This window comes from Sphaeramia orbicularis, unplaced genomic scaffold (assembly GCF_902148855.1).
Source record: "Sphaeramia orbicularis unplaced genomic scaffold, fSphaOr1.1, whole genome shotgun sequence".
In the NCBI taxonomy this organism is placed as follows: domain Eukaryota; kingdom Metazoa; phylum Chordata; class Actinopteri; order Kurtiformes; family Apogonidae; genus Sphaeramia; species Sphaeramia orbicularis.
In genome coordinates this window covers 35,641-59,317 of record NW_021941679.1, presented here as the reverse complement: position 1 = coordinate 59,317, position 23,677 = coordinate 35,641, and the positions used below count along the sequence as shown (strand labels likewise).

General features: G+C 39.9%; 1 protein-coding gene and 2 long non-coding RNA genes across 3 annotated transcripts; 2 read left to right on the top strand and 1 right to left on the bottom strand.

The window, feature by feature from the left end:
• Positions 1 to 734: 734 nt before the first annotated feature.
• Positions 735 to 19,859, bottom strand: desmb (desmin b). The gene is made up of 9 exons (XM_030130670.1): positions 19,119 to 19,859; positions 18,218 to 18,278; positions 17,929 to 18,024; positions 16,086 to 16,247; positions 15,861 to 15,986; positions 11,593 to 11,813; positions 9,619 to 9,662; positions 6,734 to 6,822; positions 735 to 1,428 (listed from the first exon to the last, which is right to left on the bottom strand). Exons 1-9 carry the CDS (start codon positions 19,697 to 19,699, stop codon positions 1,387 to 1,389), a joined length of 1,422 nt encoding a protein of 473 aa, XP_029986530.1. The 5' UTR covers positions 19,700 to 19,859; the 3' UTR covers positions 735 to 1,386.
• LOC115416792 (uncharacterized) lies at positions 4,667 to 11,684 on the top strand. Its single transcript, XR_003935024.1, has 4 exons — positions 4,667 to 4,883; positions 6,156 to 6,269; positions 9,571 to 9,651; positions 11,616 to 11,684. It is a non-coding gene; the product is annotated as an uncharacterized LOC115416792 (long non-coding RNA).
• LOC115416791 (uncharacterized) lies at positions 16,137 to 18,281 on the top strand. The gene is made up of 2 exons (XR_003935023.1): positions 16,137 to 16,266; positions 17,950 to 18,281. It is a non-coding gene; the product is annotated as an uncharacterized LOC115416791 (long non-coding RNA).
• Positions 19,860 to 23,677: the final 3,818 nt, after the last annotated feature.

Genomic DNA, 23,677 nt, shown 5'->3' with positions numbered 1-23,677 from the left:
ATCCTTCTAGTTCATTATATTTGATGGAAAATCCCAAATGTCACTTGTTCATTGTAAACAGTTCCACAGTTGTGTCCATCTGTAGTAGGTAGGGGGTACACTAAAACTGGGACCCAAATTCAGACTGTAAATGTTGGTCTGTTTTCAGCTTCTAGAACTTCTGAACAACAACTAGAGGTCTGAAATGTTCCGAATCATTTCACAGAATCTATAGTCCTAAGAAATGGGAACAGACTGACTGAACATGTAGAATGACATGTTCCACAGAATGCCAGAGGGTAGATGTGACCCATGGTGAACCTGGAACCTGCTCCTGTTGTCCACTCATTCCACACAAACTCCTCCTCATATTCAGTGTAAATGTTCTGTGTTCTATCTGTTCTACTGAGGGAACGGATCTGTGCAAACTGAAGGTCTATGTTCTGTTCTGGAGGAGATCTGAGCAGATGAACAGCACAAACATCTGTCCCACCTGCACATTCACAGGTCAGCATCAGCAGTGGGATAGGTAGGATCACAACAGAGAAGACAGCATGTGAAAGGACAGGAAGTGACCACATTTGGACACCAAGCACACCTGGCTTCTAGACATCCTTCTGTTAAATGTTCACATTAAATCTGGATGTTTTCACCCTCATATTTTAGCCATTTATGGCTAAAATTTATGGCTAAAATATGGGATTTCTCGAAGCCAGTTGTGTTTGGTGTCCAGAGGAGTAAATGTAAACTGTGGGTTATTCTGTCAAATCTTACTTTATTTTGGTCTCATTTCGCTAACGTCTTAACGGCCGTTCTATAAAAACACATAATTAGAGAAGGAGAAAAACAGAACTTCATCGTGTAACAACACAGATTATCGTTATTTAAAAGGCATTATTGTCTATTATTCATGGCTGGTAGAAAAACACCTGAAAGGATTTGGAATTCCATAAACGGGACTTGGTTTTTTTGTTTTTTATGAGAAACTGCTTGTTAGAGGTTGAATGGTTAAAAGTAGAAGCTGTTTATTATCTATTGTTATGACAACCAAAGGATTAAGTGAGTAAAAAGAACAGTTTAATGGGAAAAAACTGTACACTAGACTCCATCATGGATTCATTCAGTCAGAATCGTCCCCTTATCGTTGTGCGAATTTGTCACTTCGATGCTGATTTCTCCGATTCGCTGCTTTTTTTGTTTTTTGTTTTTTTTCTTGAACTGATGTCGTTCATGAAGCCAAGAGGGAGTCTGTAAATAACTGACAAAATCCTGCGGAGTATGCCTTTAAATCCTCCAAAACCGTTCGAGTGTTTTTTGCGTGGTTTTATTTTGCGTTGTGTTTTGTTCTGTCGTATCCGTCTGACTCAGTGCATTCGTTCGTCCTCTCTTCTGTTTTTTTGCAGGTCTTTACATGATGTCTTGCTGATGCTGCGTTGACTCACTGACGACCTGGAAATAGAGGAATATAGTAAAAAAAAAAAAAAAAAAGTTAATAAATAAATAAATGAATAAATAAATAAAAATACGCTTAAATCTCATTCTTACAGTGTCATATTGGCTGAATTCTAGTTGAATATTTAGAATTTTTCATTAGCAGATTAAAAATGTGTTTTATTTGAGTAAATCTGATCATTTTGGGTCAATTTATGAAGTTTTTTTTGTTTTTCTTTTTGCAGATTAATGCTTATAACACGAAACATAACTGAAGACATCCCTTTTTTTTTTTTTTTACACTAATTATAAAACAGGGGTGTCAAATATACGAAAAACATCCAAACTGAGCCCACCAAAGGGTCCGATCCTGCCCATGGGATGAAGGGGTGAACAATAACAGTCAGTAAGTAGAATAAAGTATACGGCACAAAACAGCAAATATCTGTGAGCGTAAACTGGAATATTTGAACTCTGCCCTTTTTTTTTTTTTTTTTTTTTTTTACAAAATTTGGATTTTATTGATTCCATATACAGGGGTTGGACAAAATAATGGAAACACCTTCACCTCAAGATGATAATGCCCCAGTCCATACAGCTAGAATTGTTACAGAACGGCATGAGGAACATTCTAATGAAGTTGAGCATCTCGTATGGCCGGCACAGTCCCCAGACCTCAACATTATTCAGCATTTATGGTCAGTTTTAGAGATTCAAGTAAGATGTGGATTTCCACCGCCATCGTCTCTAAAAGAGTTGGAGGGTATTCTAACTGAAGAATGGCTGAAAATTCCTTTGGAAACAATTCATAAGTTGTATGAATCAATACCTCGGAGAATTGAGGCTGTAATTGCCGCAAAAGGCGGACCTACACCATATGAAATTATATTCTGTTGATTTTTTAAGGTGTTTCCATTATTTTGTCCAACCCCTGTAGTTCCAATGCAGTGGCCCAGAGGTGCAAAAGCCCAAAAAATTATCTACTATAAAAAAAAGAGAACAGCCCAAATAATTATCCACTATAAGAAAAACAAGAAAACAGTCCAAAAAATTATACACGATAAGAAAAAAAGAGAACATTCCAAAAAATTATCCACTATAAGAAAAAAGAGAACAGTCCAAAAATGATCCACTATAGGAAAAAAAAAAAAAAACATCATCCACCTTTTCAATTAGGGGGGCGCTGTTTACCCAAAAGGTCTCTTGCTTTAAAATTAAGTCCACCACAAAAAATAAATATATAGTGGATAATTTTTGGGGCTGCTCTCTTTTTTTCTTATAGTGGATAATTTTGGGGGCTGCTCTCTTTTTTTCTTATAGTGGATAATTTTTGGGGCTGCTCTCTTTTTTTCTTATAGTGGATAATTTTTGGGGCTGCTCTCTTTTTTTCTTATAGTGGATAATTTTTGGGGCTGTTCTCTTATTTTCTTATAGTGGATAATTTTGGGGGCTGCTCTCTTTTTTTCTTATAGTGGATAATTTTGGGGGCTGCTCTCTTTTTTTCTTATAGTGGATAATTTTTGGGGCTGTTCTCTTTTTTTCTTATAGTGGATAATTTTGGGGGCTGCTCTCTTTTTTTCTTATAGTGGATAATTTTGGGGGCTGCTCTCTTATTTTCTTATAGTGGATAATTTTGGGGGCTGCTCTCTTTTTTTCTTATAGTGGATAATTTTGGGGGGGCTGTGTCACCTCTGGGCCACCGTACTCCTATAACATACAGACACAGGCTTCTGCCAAACCTGGGAAACCAGGTCATTTTGATGAAGAACCGTGTCAAATATTGGTGCTCCATGATCCAATTCCCAGAGCAGTTCCGGACACCGGTGCCTCTGAGGCTTTAGGAGCCGCTGGTGAATGCAGTGGCTGGTATTTGAACTGCACATAGAACAGTCCAGCAGGGCGTCGAGCTGAACTACTTGTCCAAACAGGTTGGACATCTGATCTTTAAATGTTAGTTGTGCGTCATGTGCTTCCAGACGGGTACGACCGGTTTTTGGCTCAAACAGGTCCAAGCATGTGTGCGTCGGTGTGATTCCACGGAAGGATTGCAGGCGCCATTCATTAAAAAAACAAAAAAACAAAACATGAATGAATCATACATTTGTCGTCCAACTTAAAAATGACTAATATTTGACGTCAGTGGTGTGTTTGTGTGTGGAAGTGCCTCTGATTCAGCCTGTTTTCATGTTTGTTTGACCTTCATATGAGGACAGGAGCTGGTCTTCTCAGTCTCAGTGCTGGACGCTGGATCTGGGACTAATTAGAGCAGAATGACCTCCTGTGGTGGTGGGAAGCTGTTGAAACACTGACCCATGTGAACCCATGAACTGACCTGTTCTGTGTCTTTAACAGAGGAGTTCAGGAAATGGATTTTTTTTTTTCAGGTTGTTTAGGAGTGGATGAAGGACACACGTTTTGCTTCGTTTCTCAGGGGGAATGTTGGTGAGCTGACAGACAGCAGGAAAACCTCACATGACCAGTGAAAGCAGGTGCAGTTCCTTTAATGCCCACTTGGGGGAGCCATTCCCCACAGAAGCCCATGTTCAATGTCTCAGTTCACACTTCAAAACACATATTTACAGACTGATCCAAACACCAGTTTTGGTCTCTATAGTTAATATCCACCTCTGTGATAAATGCACAGGATGAATTGTTCTCTAATTCTCCAGTTTAGGGTACACTAAGGCCAAAAACTCTCCATAATAAACAGTAGAATGAGTCTGGCTCCATGTGAGCATCGATTAACAACTGGCATTAAGTGGGCTGTCCAATCACAAATGAGGAGGGAGTGAATAAAAAGTATTTTCATTCCCTTTGTAAATTTTTTTAAAATCTAGTTACACTAACAAGACCATCAGAGGATTCTATAGTGAAGTTTACCAGTAGGCCCTCTTTATTACTTGAACTCAGTGTTTTTCAGCCTTGGGGTCTGGATCCCACGTGGGGTTGCCTGGAATTCAAATGGGGTCACCTGAAATTTATTGTAATTGATAAAAGATTAAAACTTACAAAAAAAAATTAACATTATGTAGCCTAAATGTTGCCTAGCATTAACCATTTTTTGCAACATATTATAGCAAACTGTTACACAATCAAAAACAAATTAATTTTAGCCAAAAAAAAAAAAAAAAAAGTCTCCATTTTGAATGTCTGGGGTCGCCTGAAATTTGTAATAATTTATATATATATAAAAAAAGAAATTAAAAAAAAAAGAAAACTTACGAATAAAAATTTACATTAACGCAGTTGCTTAAAATTTGATAAGAGTGAGATGTCTTTTTCTCAAAGGATCTTTGTACTAGCTGTGAGCCATAGTCACATACAGAGTGAGTGCTCTTTTCCAGAGACGATCTTTGCCGTATATCAGTCTTTCGTTGAAAACTAGCTAGTGTCGTTGTAAATAGAAGTTAAAATAACTCATAAACATACTGAATATGTCCTAAACGCTTGTGCCTTGGGAGACGTTCGCCTTTGTGAGTATTCATGTGTTCATAAACACTTAAATATAAGTTCTAAATGTTATTTGGCTAATACTTCTGTGAATATATGCCGTAAACTTGAAGCTAATGTTTACATGTTTGTTAGCTAACTCTGAGTGGACCGCATGGAAAGTATAATCAGTACCTGAATTTTCTACATGTTTCAGTCACAAATACAAAATATCTACATAAAGGAGACCCTCCAAATCCAGAAATAACTTTTCTGTATAACTTCACATAGTCACGTGTTGTGAGGACATCACTCTGCTACTTAGCTGAAGTAGCATTTATTAGAGTGTTTTTACCATAGACTCTATATAAAAACAGTGGAAGGAGGAATCATGGAACCAGTTTGTGATTTGGCCATCACTGTGAAGGGTGTTTTGGAGCCGGAAGTGATCATATTTCGACCAAAAAAAAAAAAAGGGTGGAGCTGCAGGCGCCAGGGCTCATGGGTGAGCTAATGCTAAATGCTAATTAGCTGATATGGTAAAACACTACCTTTTCCCTCCAAAAACTTCTACAACTCCATTTTTGTTTTGTTTCGTATTATTATGGGACACTGAGTGTAGACTAATGTGGAAAAAAATTAATTTAAACAATCACAGTATCAGGTCAAGGTTATTATCGTTAATGAAAATGAACGAAATGACGAAAACTAAAATTGAAAAAAACATTTTTGTTAACTGAAATAAATAAAAACTCAAATTAAAAGAAAAAAATGATAACTAACTGAAACTGTATCTGAAACTGTATCTGTATTTTGAAGAATGCATCTCACCCACTGCACCATCTTGAGGTGTTCAGAGAGAGCACCTTCAGCCACAGACTGATTCCCCCTCGGTCCAGGACTGAACGCAGTAGAAGGTCCTTCCTGCTGGCTGTCGTTAGACTTTTTAATACCGCTGTGCGAGAAATTATTGTGTGCATACTTAGGTGTTTGGGTTATTGTATTATTTACATTACTTGTATTGTACATATATATATATATATATATATATATATATATATATATATATATATATATATATCTTTTTTTCTGTTTACTTTTTTGTTCCATTGTTGGTTGTTTGTGGGATGTTCATCGTGATGGGTCAGTGTGTTTTTCTTGTACTGCTGCTGTAGTAACAAAACAATTTCCTGCAAAGGATCAATAAAGTATCTGTCTGTCTGTCTGTCTGTCTGTCTGTCGTTCGTGTGTTTACAAAACTAACTAAAACGTATAAAAATTATGGATAAAATTCCCTTAGTTTTGGTCTTTGTCAGTGTTGATACAGGACAGAACATGTGAACATTTGGTCTCAGATCAGCGGTTGAACAGAGGTGTAGAAGTCGGGAGGCCAACGATGAGAGTATGGAAAGTTTCAGTTTCATTTTCACGTAAGTGACATTGTGTGTGGATCGCACCCCCAACTACATTACCCCCCCCCCCCCCAACCTGCAATAGAGAACTTATACATTGTACCATACATATGTTTGTGTCTCTGCTCAGTCAATGAGCCGTCCTAACCCCAGCCACAAATAAAGTGTCCAGGGTAACCTCACTTATTTCTTTGAATAGGATGGAAGATACAATATATGAAAAAACTGAAACTAAACTAAAACTAAAGTAAACTAAAACTAGCCATTCAGAAACAACGACAACTAATAAAAACTAGCAAACTTGCTCTAAAAACAAATTAAAACTAGCTGAATTAGAGAAAAAAAGTCAAAACTAAATAAAACTAAACTAGAATGAAAAATCCAAAACTATTATAGCGTTGCATCAGGTCACATCATAACAAAAGTGAAAAAGCAAAGGGGTGTGAATAGTTAGTGAATGGAAGGTGAATTGTGTGCGTTACCTCTCCGTCGCGGGTCTCAATGGTCTTGATGAGGACGGTTTTCTTGGAGTGCATCTCAGACGAGCGCTGTGGATGTTCAGGACTGGTCTCTGTTTTAGAATGACAAAAGAAAATACCATCATCATGACCATTTCAACAGATATGACCATTCTACGTGTGAATTAATATCTCTGATAACCTTTAATATCAGAGCATGTGTGAGTAATAACATATAAAATACAATAAAATGCTTCAGAAAAGGATGATTTAGTGAAATGAGTAAGAATAATTACAAAACGAGACAACCAAAACACAGAGACAGAAAATGAGGTACTTTTTTTTCTGTAATTTGTTCCAAGTTGTAGGTCATGAATTTCCATCCTGTTTTAAAATCAGCCCAGAAATGTAACATGATGCACTTGTGTCAAGGTTTCACTTCATTTAGTATTTGTTATTATTTATGTGTCTTTAGCAGGGGTGTCAAACATGTGTCCTGGGGCCCAAATGCCGCCCCCCCAAAGGGTCCAGTTCGGCCCCTGGGATGTTTTTGCCAAGTGCAAAAATCCCACAGTCTTGAACTGAATTAAGCAAAAAAAAATTTAGCTTGAATTAAGGAAAAAATCTTGAATTAAGTCAAAAAAAAATCTTCAATTAAGTAAAAAAAAATGTTCAACTAAGCCAAAAAAATCTTCAATTATGTAAAAAAAAAATCTTCAATTAAGCAAAAAAAAAATCTCAAATTTAGCAAAAAATCTTGAATTAAGCCAAAAAAATCTTCAATTGGGTAAAAAAAAAAATCTTCAATGAAGCCCAAAAAAATCTCAAATGTAGCAAAAAAATCTTGAATTAAGCCAAAAAAAATCTAGAATTAACAACTTAAATTTTTTTTCTTTGCTTTAGTGCAAAAAGTAACATTAAATTATGAAAATATTTACATTTACAAACTATCCTGTAACACTAAAATGTGAAAAACCTGAACAAATATGAACAACCTGAAATGTCTAAGGAAAATTAAGCACAATTTTAACAATTTTTCTTCCTGTTCCTCAGTGTTTAGTGTCTTTGTAGATCTGATCTATAATGCACATATAGAAATGAAAAGTTGAGGAATAATATTGTTAAAATTGCACTAAATTTTCTTACGTTTTTTAGTTTAAATTTCATTTTTTTCAGGGTTTTTTTTTTTTTTGTTTGTTTCGATAGTTTATAAAAGTAAGTATTTTCATAATTTAATGGTTTTTTTTACACTAAAACAAAGACACAAATATGGAGTTGTCATTATTTCTAGGTTCTTCTGTTCTTATTTTTCTGGTTCGATCCACTGCAGATCAAATTTAGCTCAATATGGAACTGAACTCAGTTGAGTTGGACACCCCTGGGGCCTCATGCATAAAGACTTGCGTGGATTTCATACATAAACCTGGCGTACGCTTAAATCCAGAAAAGTCCGTACGCACAAAAAAATCCAGATGAATGAAAGTGAGCGCACGCCTGAATCCAAGTACATTTCCTTTATTCATCCCAATCAGCTGGAACTGAGCGCATATGTTGGAGTACCTGACTCCTCCCTCTCCACGCCCACATTTAAATATGCAAATTAGTATAAATGGGTTCTGCAGGTGGGGTTCCCTCTGGGATTCCCCTGTCTGCAGGATCACATGATGACGTCAAGGTGGACGCGAAGCGGAGGCCAAAACTGGCGGAACGAAAAGAGATGGAAAAAAAGGAGAAAAAAGGACGAACTCAGACTGTTTGAGCAGAAAGTCGACGATACTGTGGGTGACACTGTTCTCACAGGGCTGACGCGGATCAGCCCCAAGGTAAATATTGATTTAGTATTAGTGTCAGTCACACATGAGTTCATTCTATGGGTCATCCACAGTCTGATCACAGCCAAATTAGATAAAGGTTCATGTGTGATCATGTCAGGAAATCAAAGAGGAAATCACAGACTGACTCATATTTAATCACTCCAATTATTATTTTCCAACAATGAGGCAGAAAACGCTCAGACCCAGGACCATCCTCCTGTCACAGAGGCTTCTGTTGACTCCAGTGTTAGCCGGTCCTCCGGTCCGCCACAGTCCACTGCTGATGTCCATCTGACCAGCATGGGTCTGAACTGACCCGAGTCACAAGAGGACAGAGAGAGGACAGTGGAGTCAATGAGCGACTGGACCGACTAATAAATGTGTTCCCGGACATGAGCACTGCAGTAAATGCATTTATCAACCAGTGAATTCTGTGTCCTTGACTCTTTATACGGTTGTTGCTGAATGTCCTCCAGGGCAGGATTGGCATTGATGGGTCCAGGGTTGGTTCTGGTTCTGGTTGGTTGTGGTTCTGGTGGTGGATGTGCTGCTCTGACAGCAGGATGACGTGTCTGTGTGTTCATTGTTCTTCTGTGTATCTCTGATGTGTCCATCAAGCAGAGGAATGACCTTTGTCACATTATTAACAGTTCCTCAGTGTCTCCTCTAAGTGTCTCCAAAGGTTCCAAACACTAGAAACGTGCGTACTCCAGCTGTGGAGTTGGTGTGAAGGAGCGCACATTTCCACGGTCATTTCACTCTTTATACATCTGAACGTGAGCGTGGAAAAGGGCGTACACCAGGTTTTTGTGCGTACGCACGCTTTATACATGAGGCCCCTGGTCTTTAGTGTCCTTATCGTGTAGTATGTTCTGTATCTAAAAAAAGTCACATTTAGGGTCTTAAAGATCTGTTTTGACCTGTTTTATTCCATCATCTGTCAAGTTAGATGAACTTATACTGCAGCCATGAATGAAGGAATGAATTAATTGATGAATGAGGGATTGTAAATGTGGTGTAAAGATGGTAAAGTGCTTTTTCGTGCAGGTTGGGCCCTCCTGTGGTGCATTCAGGGAACTGCAGGTGTGTTTGTACCTCGGAAACTCAGGGTGGAGTAGCTCTGCACAGGTAAGGCGATCCTGGAAACACAACACACACGGAAATGAATGAACCAATACGATGTGAATGCATGCTTTTACATTCACAGCCAATGATATATTTTGCTTTTTCTTCAGTTTTCTCTATTTTGATATAATAACCTTTGAATGTACTTGGAGTTTAAATGAACATCTATATAATCTGTGAATTAAATATAGGAAAATTCATGATTTACACTGAAAAATGCAAAAGGGTCATTCCATAGAATGTCCTCCAGTGGTTCCACCTGAGCCTCTCAGACTGTTCTACACTTTTACATCCTTCTAGTTCATTATATTTGATGGAAAATCCCAAATGTCACTTGTTCATTGTAAACAGTTCCACAGTTGTGTCCATCTGTAGTAGGTAGGGGGTACACTAAAACTGGGACCCAAATTCAGACTGTAAATGTTGGTCTGTTTTCAGCTTCTAGAACTTCTGAACAACAACTAGAGGTCTGAAATGTTCCGAATCATTTCACAGAATCTATAGTCCTAAGAAATGGGAACAGACTGACTGAACATGTAGAATGACATGTTCCACAGAATGCCAGAGGGTAGATGTGACCCATGGTGAACCTGGAACCTGCTCCTGTTGTCCACTCATTCCACACAAACTCCTCCTCATATTCAGTGTAAATGTTCTGTGTTCTATCTGTTCTACTGAGGGAACGGATCTGTGCAAACTGAAGGTCTATGTTCTGTTCTGGAGGAGATCTGAGCAGATGAACAGCACAAACATCTGTCCCACCTGCACATTCACAGGTCAGCATCAGCAGTGGGATAGGTAGGATCACAACAGAGAAGACAGCATGTGAAAGGACAGGAAGTGACCACATTTGGACACCAAGCACACCTGGCTTCTAGAAATCCGTTATTTTAGCCATTTATGGCTAAAATATGGGGGCGAAAACATCCATATTTAATTTGAACATTTAACATAGAAGGATTTATTTAATTTAAAAAAAACAACAACAACCTGTTAATTACAGTCTAATAACAATAACAAACAACTGATTGACGTTGAAACATATTCCTGCAGATCAGGTTTATCTAGAACAGCAAAGTTACAGTAATGGTCTGAATTACAGTGTATTATGGGATGGTGCATACAGGGTGGGGAAGCAAAATTTACAATATTTTGAGGCAGGGATTGAAAGACAGTGTATGACCAATTAGTTTATTGAAAGTCATGAGAATTTAAATCTTCAAATCCTATTTTACTGCATTTCTAACGGTCTTGTTGTCTACCTCAAATTCAATTGCCATTTTTCTCATGGATTTGGTTGGATCCTTTAGGATTTTGGATTTGAGAGCTTTAATAAAAGCTTTGGTACGTTTTTTGTTGCTTCCTCCACTTCCAGACTTTCTGGTAATAGTTTTGCTCATAGTCATTCTCTTCTTTCCATTCTAAACAGTCTTTATAGACACTCCAACTATTTTGGAAATCTCCTTTGGTGTGACGAGTGCATTCAGCAAATCACACACTGTTTGACGTTTGCTTTCCTGATTGCTCATATGGGCAAAAGTTTCTGCAAAGGTATGGATAATAGTGTTAGGTATGATTATGACATCAGTATATGTTTGGGTTCAAAACAACTGACGTAGTGTCTGCTGAGAAAAAACAACTAAATGTTCAGTGTACATTTTGCTTCCTCACCCTGTAAGTGTCCAATGTGTTGGCTGATATGGAAATTAAAACAACAAAACCCATGAATAAACAAGAGAGCAGCTGCAGAATAAGCGTCCACTTTTTTTTTTAATAAAATAGAAAAAAAAATAGATAAATGAAAATTTTTTTAAAAATTAAAAAATAGCTGTCCACTGTAGTGACCACTGTGTATGAAAGGGTTAAATGCCATCACAAATCATCATATGTGTCATCTGGTAGAAAAAAAAGAAAAGAGGATAATCAGGTGTTTTTGTGCTGTACCTGCTTTCCTCTCCTTCCAGCAGCTTCCTGTAGGTGGCGATCTCCACGTCCAGCGCCATCTTGATGTTGAGCAGGTCCTGGTACTCCCTCAGGTGGCGCGCCATCTCATCCTTCATGTTGGCGATCTCCGCCTCCAGGCGGGCGATGTTGTCCTGGAAACCACTGGCTTCACGACCATGACGCTCCTCCATGTCCCGCATCTGACGCATCAGAGACTCATTCTGGGTTTGAGGACAGAGAGTGGACAGTAGAGTGGACATTAGAGTCAGAGAGTGGACAGTAGAGTGGACATTAGAGTCAGAGAGTGGACAGTAGAGTGGACATTAGAGTCAGAGATTGGACAGTAGGGTGGACATTAGAGTCAGAGAGTGGACTGTAGAGTGGACATTAGAGTCAGAGAGTGGACATTAGAGTCAGAGAGTGGACCGTAGAGTGGACATTAGAGTCAGAGAGTGGACAGTAGAGCGGACATTAGAGTCAGAGTGGACAGTAGGGTGGACATTAGAGTCAGAGAGTGGACCGTAGAGCAGACATTAGAGTCAGAGAGTGGACAGTAGAGCGGACATTAGAGTCAGAGAGTGGACAGTAGGGTGGACATTAGAGTCAGAGAGTGGACAGTAGAGCGGACATTAGAGTCAGAGAGTGGACAGTAGAGTGAACATTAGAGTCAGAGAGTGGACAGTAGGGTGGACATTAGAGTCAGAGAGTGGACAGTAGACTGGACATTAGAGTCAGGGAGTGGACAGTAGGGTGGACATTAGAGTCAGAGAGTGGACAGTAGACTGGACATTAGAGTCAGAGAGTGGACAGTAGGGTGGACATTAGAGTCAGAGAGTGGACAGTAGAGTGGACATTAGAGTCAGAGAGTGGACAGTAGAGTGAACATTAGAGTCAGAGAGTGGACAGTAGGGTGGACATTAGAGTCAGAGAGTGGACTGTAGAGTGGACATTAGAGTCAGAGAGTGGACAGTAGACTGGACATTAGTCAGAGAGTGGACAGTAGAGTGAACATTAGAGTCAGAGAGTGGACAGTAGGGTGGACATTAGAGTCAGAGAGTGGACATTAGAGTCAGAGAGTGGACAGTAGGGTGGACATTAGAGTCAGAGAGTGGACTGTAGAGTGGACATTAGAGTCAGAGAGTGGACATTAGAGTCAGAGAGTGGACAGTAGAGTGAACATTAGAGTCAGAGAGTGGACAGTAGGGTGGACATTAGAGTCAGAGAGTGGACTGTAGAGTGGACATTAGAGTCAGAGAGTGGACAGTAGACTGGACATTAGTCAGAGAGTGGACAGTAGAGTGAACATTAGAGTCAGAGAGTGGACAGTAGGGTGGACATTAGAGTCAGAGAGTGGACAGTAGAGTGGACATTAGAGTCAGAGATTGGACAGTAGGGTGGACATTAGAGTCAGAGAGTGGACTGTAGAGTGGACATTAGAGTCAGAGAGTGGACATTAGAGTCAGAGAGTGGACCGTAGAGTGGACATTAGAGTCAGAGAGTGGACAGTAGAGCGGACATTAGAGTCAGAGTGGACAGTAGGGTGGACATTAGAGTCAGAGAGTGGACCGTAGAGCAGACATTAGAGTCAGAGAGTGGACAGTAGAGCGGACATTAGAGTCAGAGAGTGGACAGTAGGGTGGACATTAGAGTCAGAGAGTGGACAGTAGGGTGGACATTAGAGTCAGAGAGTGGACAGTAGAGCGGACATTAGAGTCAGAGAGTGGACAGTAGAGTGAACATTAGAGTCAGAGAGTGGACAGTAGGGTGGACATTAGAGTCAGAGAGTGGACAGTAGACTGGACATTAGAGTCAGGGAGTGGACAGTAGGGTGGACATTAGAGTCAGAGAGTGGACAGTAGACTGGACATTAGAGTCAGAGAGTGGACAGTAGGGTGGACATTAGAGTCAGAGAGTGGACAGTAGAGTGGACATTAGAGTCAGAGAGTGGACAGTAGAGTGAACATTAGAGTCAGAGAGTGGACAGTAGGGTGGACATTAGAGTCAGAGAGTGGACTGTAGAGTGGACATTAGAGTCAGAGAGTGGACAGTAGACTGGACATTAGTCAGAGAGTGGACAGTAGAGTGAACATTAGAGTCAGAGAGTGGACAGTAGGGTGGACATTAGAGTCAGAGAGTGGACATTAGAGTCAGAGAGTGGACAGTAGGGTGGACATTAGAGTCAGAGAGTGGACTGTAGAGTGGACATTAGAGTCAGAGAGTGGACATTAGAGTCAGAGAGTGGACCGTAGAGTGGACATTAGAGTCAGAGAGTGGACAGTAGAGCGGACATTAGAGTCAGAGAGTGGACAGTAGGGTGGACATTAGAGTCAGAGAGTGGACAGTAGAGTGGACATTAGAGTCAGAGAGTGGACAGTAGAGTGGACATTAGAGTCAGAGAGTGGACCGTAGAGTGGACATTAGAGTCAGAGAGTGGACAGTAGAGTGGACATTAGAGTCAGAGAGTGGACCGTAGAGTGGACATTAGAGTCAGAGAGTGGACAGTAGAGCGGACATTAGAGTCAGAGTGGACAGTAGGGTGGACATTAGAGTCAGAGAGTGGACCGTAGAGCGGACATTAGAGTCAGAGAGTGGACAGTAGAGTGAACATTAGAGTCAGAGAGTGGACAGTAGGGCGGACATTAGAGTCAGAGAGTGGACAGTAGAGTGGACATTAGAGTCAGAGAGTGGACAGTAAGGGTGGACATTAGAGCCAGAGAGTGGACAGTAGAGTGGACATCAGAGTCAGAGAGTGGACAGTAGGGTGGACATTAGAGTCTGCTAGTGGACAGTAGAGTCAGATAGGGGACAGTAGAACCTTCTAGTGGACAGTAGAACCCTATGGTGGACAGTAGAACCCTCTAGTGGACAGTAGGACCTATGATGGACAGTAGAACCCTCTAGTGGACAGCAGGACCCCTTAGTGGACAGTAGAACCCTCTGGTGGACAGTAGAACCCCTTAGTGGACAGTTGAACCCTCTAGTGGACAGTAGAACCCCTTAGTGGACAGTTGAATCCTCTAGTGGACAGTAGAACCCCTTAGTGGACATTAGAACCCTCTAGTGGACAGTAGAACCCTCTAGTGGACAGTAGAACCCCTTAGTGGATAGTAGAACCCTCTAGTGGACAGTAGAACCCCTTAGTGGATAGTAGAACCCTCTAGTGGACAGTAGAACCCCTTAGTGGACAGTAGAACCCTCTAGTGGACAGTAGAACCCCTTAGTGGACAGTAGAACCCCTTGTGGACAGTAGAACGCTCTAGTGGACAGTAGAACCCCTTAGTGGACAGTAGAACCCCTTAGTGGACAGTAGAACCCTCTAGTGGACAGTAGAACCCCTTAGTGGATAGTAGAACCCTCTAGTGGACAGTAGAACCCCTTATTGGACAGTAGAACCCTCTAGTGGACAGTAGAACCCCTTAGTGGACAGTAGAACCCCTTAGTGGACATTAGAACCCTTTAGTGGACAGTAGAACCCTCTAGTGGACAGTAGAACCCCTTAGTGGATAGTAGAACCCTCTAGTGGACAGTAGAACCCCTTAGTGGATAGTAGAACCCTCTAGTGGACAGTAGAACCCCTTAGTGGATAGTAGAACCCTCTAGTGGACAGTAGAACCCCTTAGTGGACAGTAGAACCCTCTAGTGGACAGTAGAACCCCTTAGTGGACAGTAGAACCCCTTGTGGACAGTAGAACGCTCTAGTGGACAGTAGAACCCCTTAGTGGACAGTAGAACCCTCTAGTGGACAGTAGAACCCCTTAGTGGATAGTAGAACCCTCTAGTGGACAGTAGAACCCCTTATTGGACAGTAGAACCCTCTAGTGGACAGTAGAACCCCTTAGTGGACAGTAGAACCCTCTAGTGGACAGTAGAACCCCTTAGTGGACAGTAGAACCCTCTAGTGGACAGTAGAACCCCTTAGTGGATAGTAGAACCCTCTAGTGGACAGTAGAACCCCTTAGTGGACAGTAGAACCCTCTAGTGGACAGTAGAACCCCTTAGTGGACATTAGAACGCTCTAGTGGACAGTAGAACCCCTTCGTGGACAGTAGAACCCCTTAGTGGACAGTAGAACCCTCTAGTGGACAGTAGAACCCCTTAGTGGACAGTAGAACCCTCTAGTGGACAGTAGAACCCTCTAGTGGACAGTAGAACCCCTTAGTGCACAGTAGAACCCTCTAGTGGACAGTAGAACCCCTTAGTGCACAGTAGAACCCTCTAGTGGACAGTAGAACCTATTAGTGGACAGTAGAACCCTTTTGGAGGCGTACGGTTCCTTTGAGGGAGTCGATCTCGCAGGTGTACGACTGGATCTGGTGTCTGAACTCCATGGTTTCCTGTCGCGCCTGCTTCAGAGCCTCGTTGTTCTTGTTCACCGCCTGGTTGAGGTCGGACACCTGCCACCACAAACACCACACAGTTTGATCCGCAGGTACTCATGTGTAAATAAAATAACACCGACCGTTCCGTCATCATTCAACCCATGACCCTCTCACCTTAGACTTGTACCAGTCCTCGGCCTCGGCGATGTTCTTGGCGGCGATACCCTCGTACTGAGCTCGGATGTCCCGCAGCGCCGCCGTCAGGTCCGGCTTGGACATGTCCATCTGGATCTGGACTTGGGTCTCCTGCATCTGGGCCTGCAGCTCCCGGATCTCCTGCAGGAAAAAGGACAAGGTAGATACTGGTTTGAGTCCAGAGGTGTCCAGTACGGTGGCCTAGAGGAGCAACAGCCCAAAAAATTATCCATATAAGAAAGAAAAAAAACAGAACAGCCTAAAAAATGATCCATGTAAGAAAGAAAAAAAACAGAACAGCCTAAAAAATGATCCAATATAAGAAAAAATAAACAGCCAAAAATTATCCACTATAAGAAAAAAAAACAGAACAGCCCAAAAAATTATCCATGATAAGAAAAAAAAACAGAACAGCCTAAAAAATGATCCATGTAAGAAAGAAAAAAAACAGAACAGCCTAAAAAATAATCCAATATAAGAAAAAATAAACAGCCAAAAATCATCCAGTATAAGGAAAAAAAAAACAGAACAGCCCAAAAAATTATCCATGATAAGAAAAAAACAGAACAGCCTAAAAAATTATCCATGATAAGAAAAAAACAGAACAGCCTAAAAAATTATCCATATAAGAAAGAAAAAAAAAAAGAACAGCCCAAAAAATTATCCACGATAAGAAAAAAAACAGAACAGCCTAAAAAATTATCCACTATAAGAAAAAAAAACAGCCAAAAAATTATTCACTGTAAGAAAAAAAAAACAGAACAGTCCAAAAAATTATCCATAAGAAAAAAAAACAGAACAGCCAAAAAATTATCCACTATAAGAAAAAAAAACAGCCAAAAAATTATTCACTATAAGAAAAAATAAACAGCCAAAAAATTATTCACTATAAGAAAAAAAAACAGAACAGTCCAAAAAATTATCCATGATAGGAAAAAAAAACAGAACAGCCTAAAAAATTATCCACTATAAGAAAAAAAAAACAGAGCAGCCCAAAAAATTATCCACTATAAGAAAAAAAAACAGCCAAAAAATTATTCACTATAAGAAAAAAAAAACAGAACAGCCCAAAAAACTATCTACTGTAAGAAAACAACAGAACAGCCCAAAAAACTATCTACTGTAAGAAAACAACAGAACAGACCAAAAAATTATCCATGATAAGAAAAAAAAAACAGAACAGCCCAAAAAATTATCCACTATAAGAAAAAAACAGAACAGCCCAAAAAATTATCCACTATAAGAAAAAAACAACCAAAAAATTATTCACTATAAGAAAAAAAAGACAAAACAGCCCAAAACATTATCCACTATAAGAAAAAAAAAACAGCCAAAAAATTATTCACTATAAGAAAAAAAAATGAACAGCCCAAAAAATTATCCATTGTAAGAAAAAAAAAGAGAACAGCCCAAAAAATTATCCACTATAAGAAAAAAAACAGCCAAAAAATTATTCACTATAAGAAAAAAAAGACAGAACAGCCCAAAAAATTTTCCACTGTAAGAAAAAAAAAGAGAACAGCCCCTAAAATGATCCACTATAAGATAAAAAACAGCCAAAAAATTATCCACTATAAGAAAAAAAACAGCCCAAAAAATTATCCACTGTAAGAAAAAAAAGAACAGCCAAAAAATTATCCACTATAAGAAAAAAAACAGCCAAAAAATTATCCACTATAAGAAAAAAAAACAGAACAGCCCAAAAAATTATCCTGCTGAGCACAGCAGGGATTGAATGGATGAACCAACATTACACACTTGTGTTTTTTGTAAATCTGGGTTCAGTTGAGCTCACATGTTCGACAGTCAAACCACTACTGACCTCTTCATGGATCTTCTTCAGGAATGTGATCTCCTCCTGCAGGGTCTCGATGCGTCGCTCCAGGTCCAGACGGGCCAGGGTGGCAGCGTCCACGTCCTGCATCCAAACACACATTCACCCTTCTACCGTAAGTCCCCCCCAAAAATATTGATAACTTCCAAAATAATGAAACAATCTAAATGCTCCTTCAAGGTGTGAAATGATCACTTATTTACCTCCATCTGACACAAAACCCCATTTCATTTGGTTCAGATTAACTTTGGCCTGCATTATCTGGTCCAGGACTCACCGCTCTGAACGCTGCCAGGTTATTCTCCGTCTCCTCTTTCTGAAGGATCTCCTCCTGGAGTCTGTCAGGCAGAAAAAAAACAGAGTTCAGAGGAATAAGTAGCATATAAGTAACAATTCAGTTTGGAGTCTGGACTGAATGTGATCCTGAAGTGACCCATATGATGATGGAATACGTGACCACAAATGCTGTCGAAAATTAATGAAATAAAGACCAGAAATGACAAAAATGAAGCACATAATGAAAGAAAGTGATGAAATAAACACCAAAAAAGACAAAATGAAGCAAATGCTGAAGAAAATTAATGAAATAATCACCAAAAAAGACAAAAAATGAAGCAAATAATGAGAGAAAATGATGAAATAAACACCAAAAAAGACAAAAATGAAACAAATAATGAAGGAAAATGATGAAATAAACACCAAAAAAGACAAAATGAAGCAAATGCTGAAGAAAATTAATGAAATAACCACCAAAAAAGACAAAAAATGAAGCAAATAATGGAAGAAAATTATGAAATAAACACCAAAAAAGACAAAAATGAAACAAATAATGAAGGAAAATGATGAAGTAAACACTAAAAAAGACAAAAAAGAAGCAAATAATGAAGGAAAATGATGAAATAAACACTAAAAAAAGACAAAAATAATGAAGGAAAATAATGAAATAAACACCAAACAAGACAAAAATGAAAGGAATACTGAAGGAAAATGATGAAATAAACACAAAAACAGACATGGTGTGACATCAGTGAATTAAATAATAGAAAATATGAGGACCGGTCAGAAGGAGGTGTGTCTAACAGCCTTCAGACTCCGCCCCTTTCGTTTTATAGACGTGTGGTTTGGCTGGCCACACCCTTCTTTTCTGTGTTCTATGTTTAGCCTTTAGCTCCACCCACCTGAGTTTGAGCTTGTCCAGGTCGTCAGCCAGGTTGTCGCGCTCCACCTCAATGCGTGACCTCTGATTGGTCAGGACGTCCACCTCCCTCCTCAGCTCGCTCAGCTCCTCCTCGTACATGTCGGCGATCCTGGTTGGTTGGCGTCCACGCAGACGCTCCGCCTCCACCATCAGTGCCTGGTTCTGCTGCTCCAGGAAGCGCACCTTCTCAATGTAGCTGGCGAAGCGGTCGTTCAGGTGCTGAAGCTCCGCCTTCTCGTTGGTGCGTGTGGTCAGGAACTCCTGGTTGAGGGCATCAGCCAGGCTGAAGTCCAGCGTTTCGCCCACGCCGGCGTAGGAGCGGCGGGTGGCAGAGGTCAGAGGGCGGCCGCCGTAGTAGTGGTGGGAGGAGGAGACCCTGTAGGCCGGCGCCGAGCTGGACCGGGTCACCTCATAGACCCTGGAGGACACATGGCCGCCACCGCCGCCGCCAACGCTGGCGTGGCCCAGCAGAGAGCGGTTAAGGGAGGGTGAAGCGTAGGCGCCCTGGCCAAAAGTACGGCGGTAGGAGGAGGCCGAGTGGGCGGAGCTATAGGAGGCCATGATGGAGCACACAGGAGCTGCAGAGGACTGAAGGAGGAACAACTGCCCCAGGGTATTTGTACCCACCCCACCCACCTCTGTCCTGCCCCTCAACTAACTCCTCCTCCTCCTCAGCTCAATTTGAACTCTTTTCTTCCTGTTCCTCAGTGGATAGTGTCTTTGTAGATCTGATCCAGAATGCATGTGGAGAAGTTACTACTCAAAAATCACCCAAATTCACCCAAAAGTGACCCCAAAAACCACCTAAATATCACCCAAAAAACCCACCTAAAAATGACCCAAAAATGACCCCAAAACCACCTAAAAATTACACAAAAAAACACCTAAAAATGACCCAAAAATGACCCCAAAACCACCTAAAAATTACACAAAAAACCCACCTAAAAATGACCCAAAAATGATCCCAAAACCACCTAAAAGTTACACAAAAAACCCACCTAAAAATGACCCATAAATGACCCCAAAACCACCTAAAAATTACACAAAAAACCCACCTAAAAATGACCCAAAAATGACCCCAAAACCACCTAAAAATTACACAAAAAACATCTAAAAACCACCTAAAAAATACTTAAAAATCACCATAAAAAACCACCCAAAAATCACTCAAAAATGACCCCAAAAACACCTAAAAATGACTCAAAAAACATCTAAAAACCACCCAAAAAAACACCTTAAAATCACCCCAAAAAAAACCCTGAAATGACCCAAAAATGACCCCAAAAACACCTAAAAATCATCCAAAAAATTATCTAAAAAATACTCAAAAAACATCTAAAAACCACTCAAAAAAACACCTAAAAATGACCCAAAAACCACCTGAAAACTACTCAAAAAACTTCTGAAAAAACACCTAAAAAACACCTAAAATCACCCAAAAAAAACCACCTAAAAATGACTCAAAAATCACCCAAAAACTACCTAAAAATTACACAAAAAACCCCCCATCTAAATACCACCTAAAAACCACCCAAAAAAACGCCTAAGAATCACCCCACCTAAAAATGACCCCAAAATGACCCCAAAAACACCTAAAAATCACCTCCCAAAAAAACCACCTAACATTATGCCTATAAATAATGACAACTTCAAATTTTGTAGTGGTTTTAAAGTGATTTTTGAGTAATTTTTAGGTGGTTTTGGTGTAATTTTGAGGTGGTTTTGGAGTTGTCATTATTTCTATATTCTTCTGTTCTTATTTGACTGGTTGGGTCCACTGCAGATCCAATCAGACTGAATGTGGAACCTGGAAGAACAGGAGTTTCAGAGCCCTGCTGTAGAATGTCATTAATTGTCCACATGTCCAAACATGTGGTGGGTGTGCATGTGTTGGACGTCCAGAACCCTGGTGTTCACTCTGCTGGGCCGGTGGAAGTCCCAGTGTTTGGGAATGTGTTCCTTCAGGCTCCAGCCGAACCCTGTGGGCTCCTCACACACAGATAGTTTTCCTTTTTAAGGCAGGATGGCTTCACGTCCTGTCAGAGACGACCTGCACCAGCTCACCATGTGAGGACGCCGCCGCCGTCCCACCGTCCTCACATTGGTATGTCATGACATCAGGAGGAGAAGGTTTTAACATTCAACAGGATGGAAGTAAACATTCAAATGTGGGGATTAGAAATGAGTAAAGGAAAAGCACAAAAGAACAGGACAAATTAAAGCCGCAATTAAAGGCCCTCGCCACGGGCACGTCCAGTACAAGTATGTCCATCGTTCAGCAGGTGGCGCTCTAGCACCAAATTTTATGTCTTATGATGAATGGGTGTAGGCCTGGGAGATTGACAACTGATTCAAATTTGAGCTAAATCGGTGTTCGTATGTCTGAGCTGAAGCAATTTTTGTAATGGTAAATTTTCGAAAAAACTTCGCAAAGTTTGCGACTTTGTCGCACAAAACCGGTGACACAGATCCCAAACATTTGGCTAACTTTTGATGGCCCACTTGTCTAGATACTGTACACGGATTTTGAGCTCATTTGGCCAAACGCCCAAGGAGGAGATGGTTAAAATACGACAACAGTGAAAACGCTGACTCAACATTTTGGAAATTTCAATCCAATATGGCTGACTAAGGGTTGGTTTAGGGGCGTGGCCATGATAATATTTTTTGTTTGTCTCCTGACGATGAATCTGTGTACTGATTTTTGTGGCTCTACGACAAACTTTACGTTGGACGTGGTCCCATTGGTGTAATGTATTTCCACTTTTAAAGGGGGCGCTGTCGCAGCATTTCTTTACCAACATCTACAAAACCTATATGAAAATTCAATGTGTTGCATTTCTGAAAAATTTGGTGAGTTTTCGTTTCATTATTATATACATTCTATACAGCACTTTGGGACAGCAGTGTCTGTTTTTAAGTGTGCTATATAAATAAACCTTGGCCTTGTTATTGTTATTAGACTGCAGTTAACAGTTTGGTTTGTTTTTTTGAACCAAAAAGTTTTTTTTTGCACATTATCTCCATGAAGTGAGTAATGACTAGTATTAGAGTATGTTAAAATGTGAGAGAACATCAGATTAGCTGCATTAAAATCTGTTTTATTTCATAGATTTTACACAGTAGATCAGTAAATACATGTTCCTTTGCTTCTAAAATGAAACCCATGGTGTCCAGCTGAGTGGACATTTTTGGAACTCCATGAAAAATAGGTTCATGAAAAAAAATGTCAATCGCATTTTTTTTTTTCCATGCCTAAAGAGGAGTAAAAACAGTTGGGGAAAACAAATCTAGACAAAGACTCATAATTCATGCATGAAAGGGTTAATAGAAGCTGAACGTGTGTGTGCGTTTGTGTGTGTATGTATGTGTGTGTGTGTGTAAGTATATATGTAAGTATGTGTGTGTGTGTGTGTGTGTGTGTAAGTATATGTGTGTGTGTGTGTGTGTGTGTGTGTAAGTATGTATGTATGTGTGTGTGTGTGTAAGTATATATGTATGTATGTGTGTGTGTAAGTATGTGTGTGTGTGTGTGTGTAAGTATATATGTATGTATGTGTGTGTGTAAGTATGTGTGTGTGTGTAAGTATATATGTGTGTGTGTGTGTGTGTGTGTGTGTAATTATATATGTGTGTGTGTGTGTGTGTAAGTATGTGTGTGTGTGTAAGTATATATGTATGTGTGTGTGTGTGTAAGTATATATGTATGTGTGTATGTATGTGTGTGTGTAAGTATGTGTGTGTGTGTAAGTATGTATGTATGTGTGTGTGTGTAAGTATGTGTGTGTGTGTAAGTATATATGTATGTGTGTGTGTATGTATGTATGTGTGTGTGTATGTATGTGTGTGTAAGTATGTGTGTGTGTGTGTGTGTAAGTATATATGTAAGTGTGTGTGTGTGTGTGTGTAAGTATATATGTATGTGTGTGTGTGTGTAAGTATGTGTGTGTATGTATGTGTGTGTGTGTGTGTGTGTGTAAGTATGTGTGTGTGTGTAAGTATGTATGTATGTGTGTGTGTATGTATGTATGTGTGTAAGTATATATGTATGTGTGTGTGTAAGTATATATGTGTGTGTGTGTGTGTGTGTGTAAGTATGTGTGTGTAAGTATATATGTATGTGTGTATGTATGTGTGTAAGTATATATGTATGTGTGTGTGTAAGTATGTGTGTGTGTGTGTGTGTGTGTAAGTATGTGTATGTATGTGTGTGTATGTGTGTGTGTGTAAGTATATATGTGTGTGTGTGTGTATGTATGTATGTGTGTGTGTAAGTATGTATGTGTGTGTGTAAGTATGTATGTGTGTGTAAGTGTGTATTATGTGTGTGTGTGTGTGTATGTGTGTGTGTGTGTGTAAGTATGTATGTGTGTGTGTGTGTAAGTATGTATGTGTGTGTGTATGTATGTATGTGTGTGTGTGTTTATGTATGTATGTATGTGTGTGTGTGCGTGTGTAAGTATGTGTGTGTGTGTGTGTGTGTAAGTATATGTATGTGTGTGTGTGTGAAAGTATGTGTGTGTGTAAGTATATATGTAT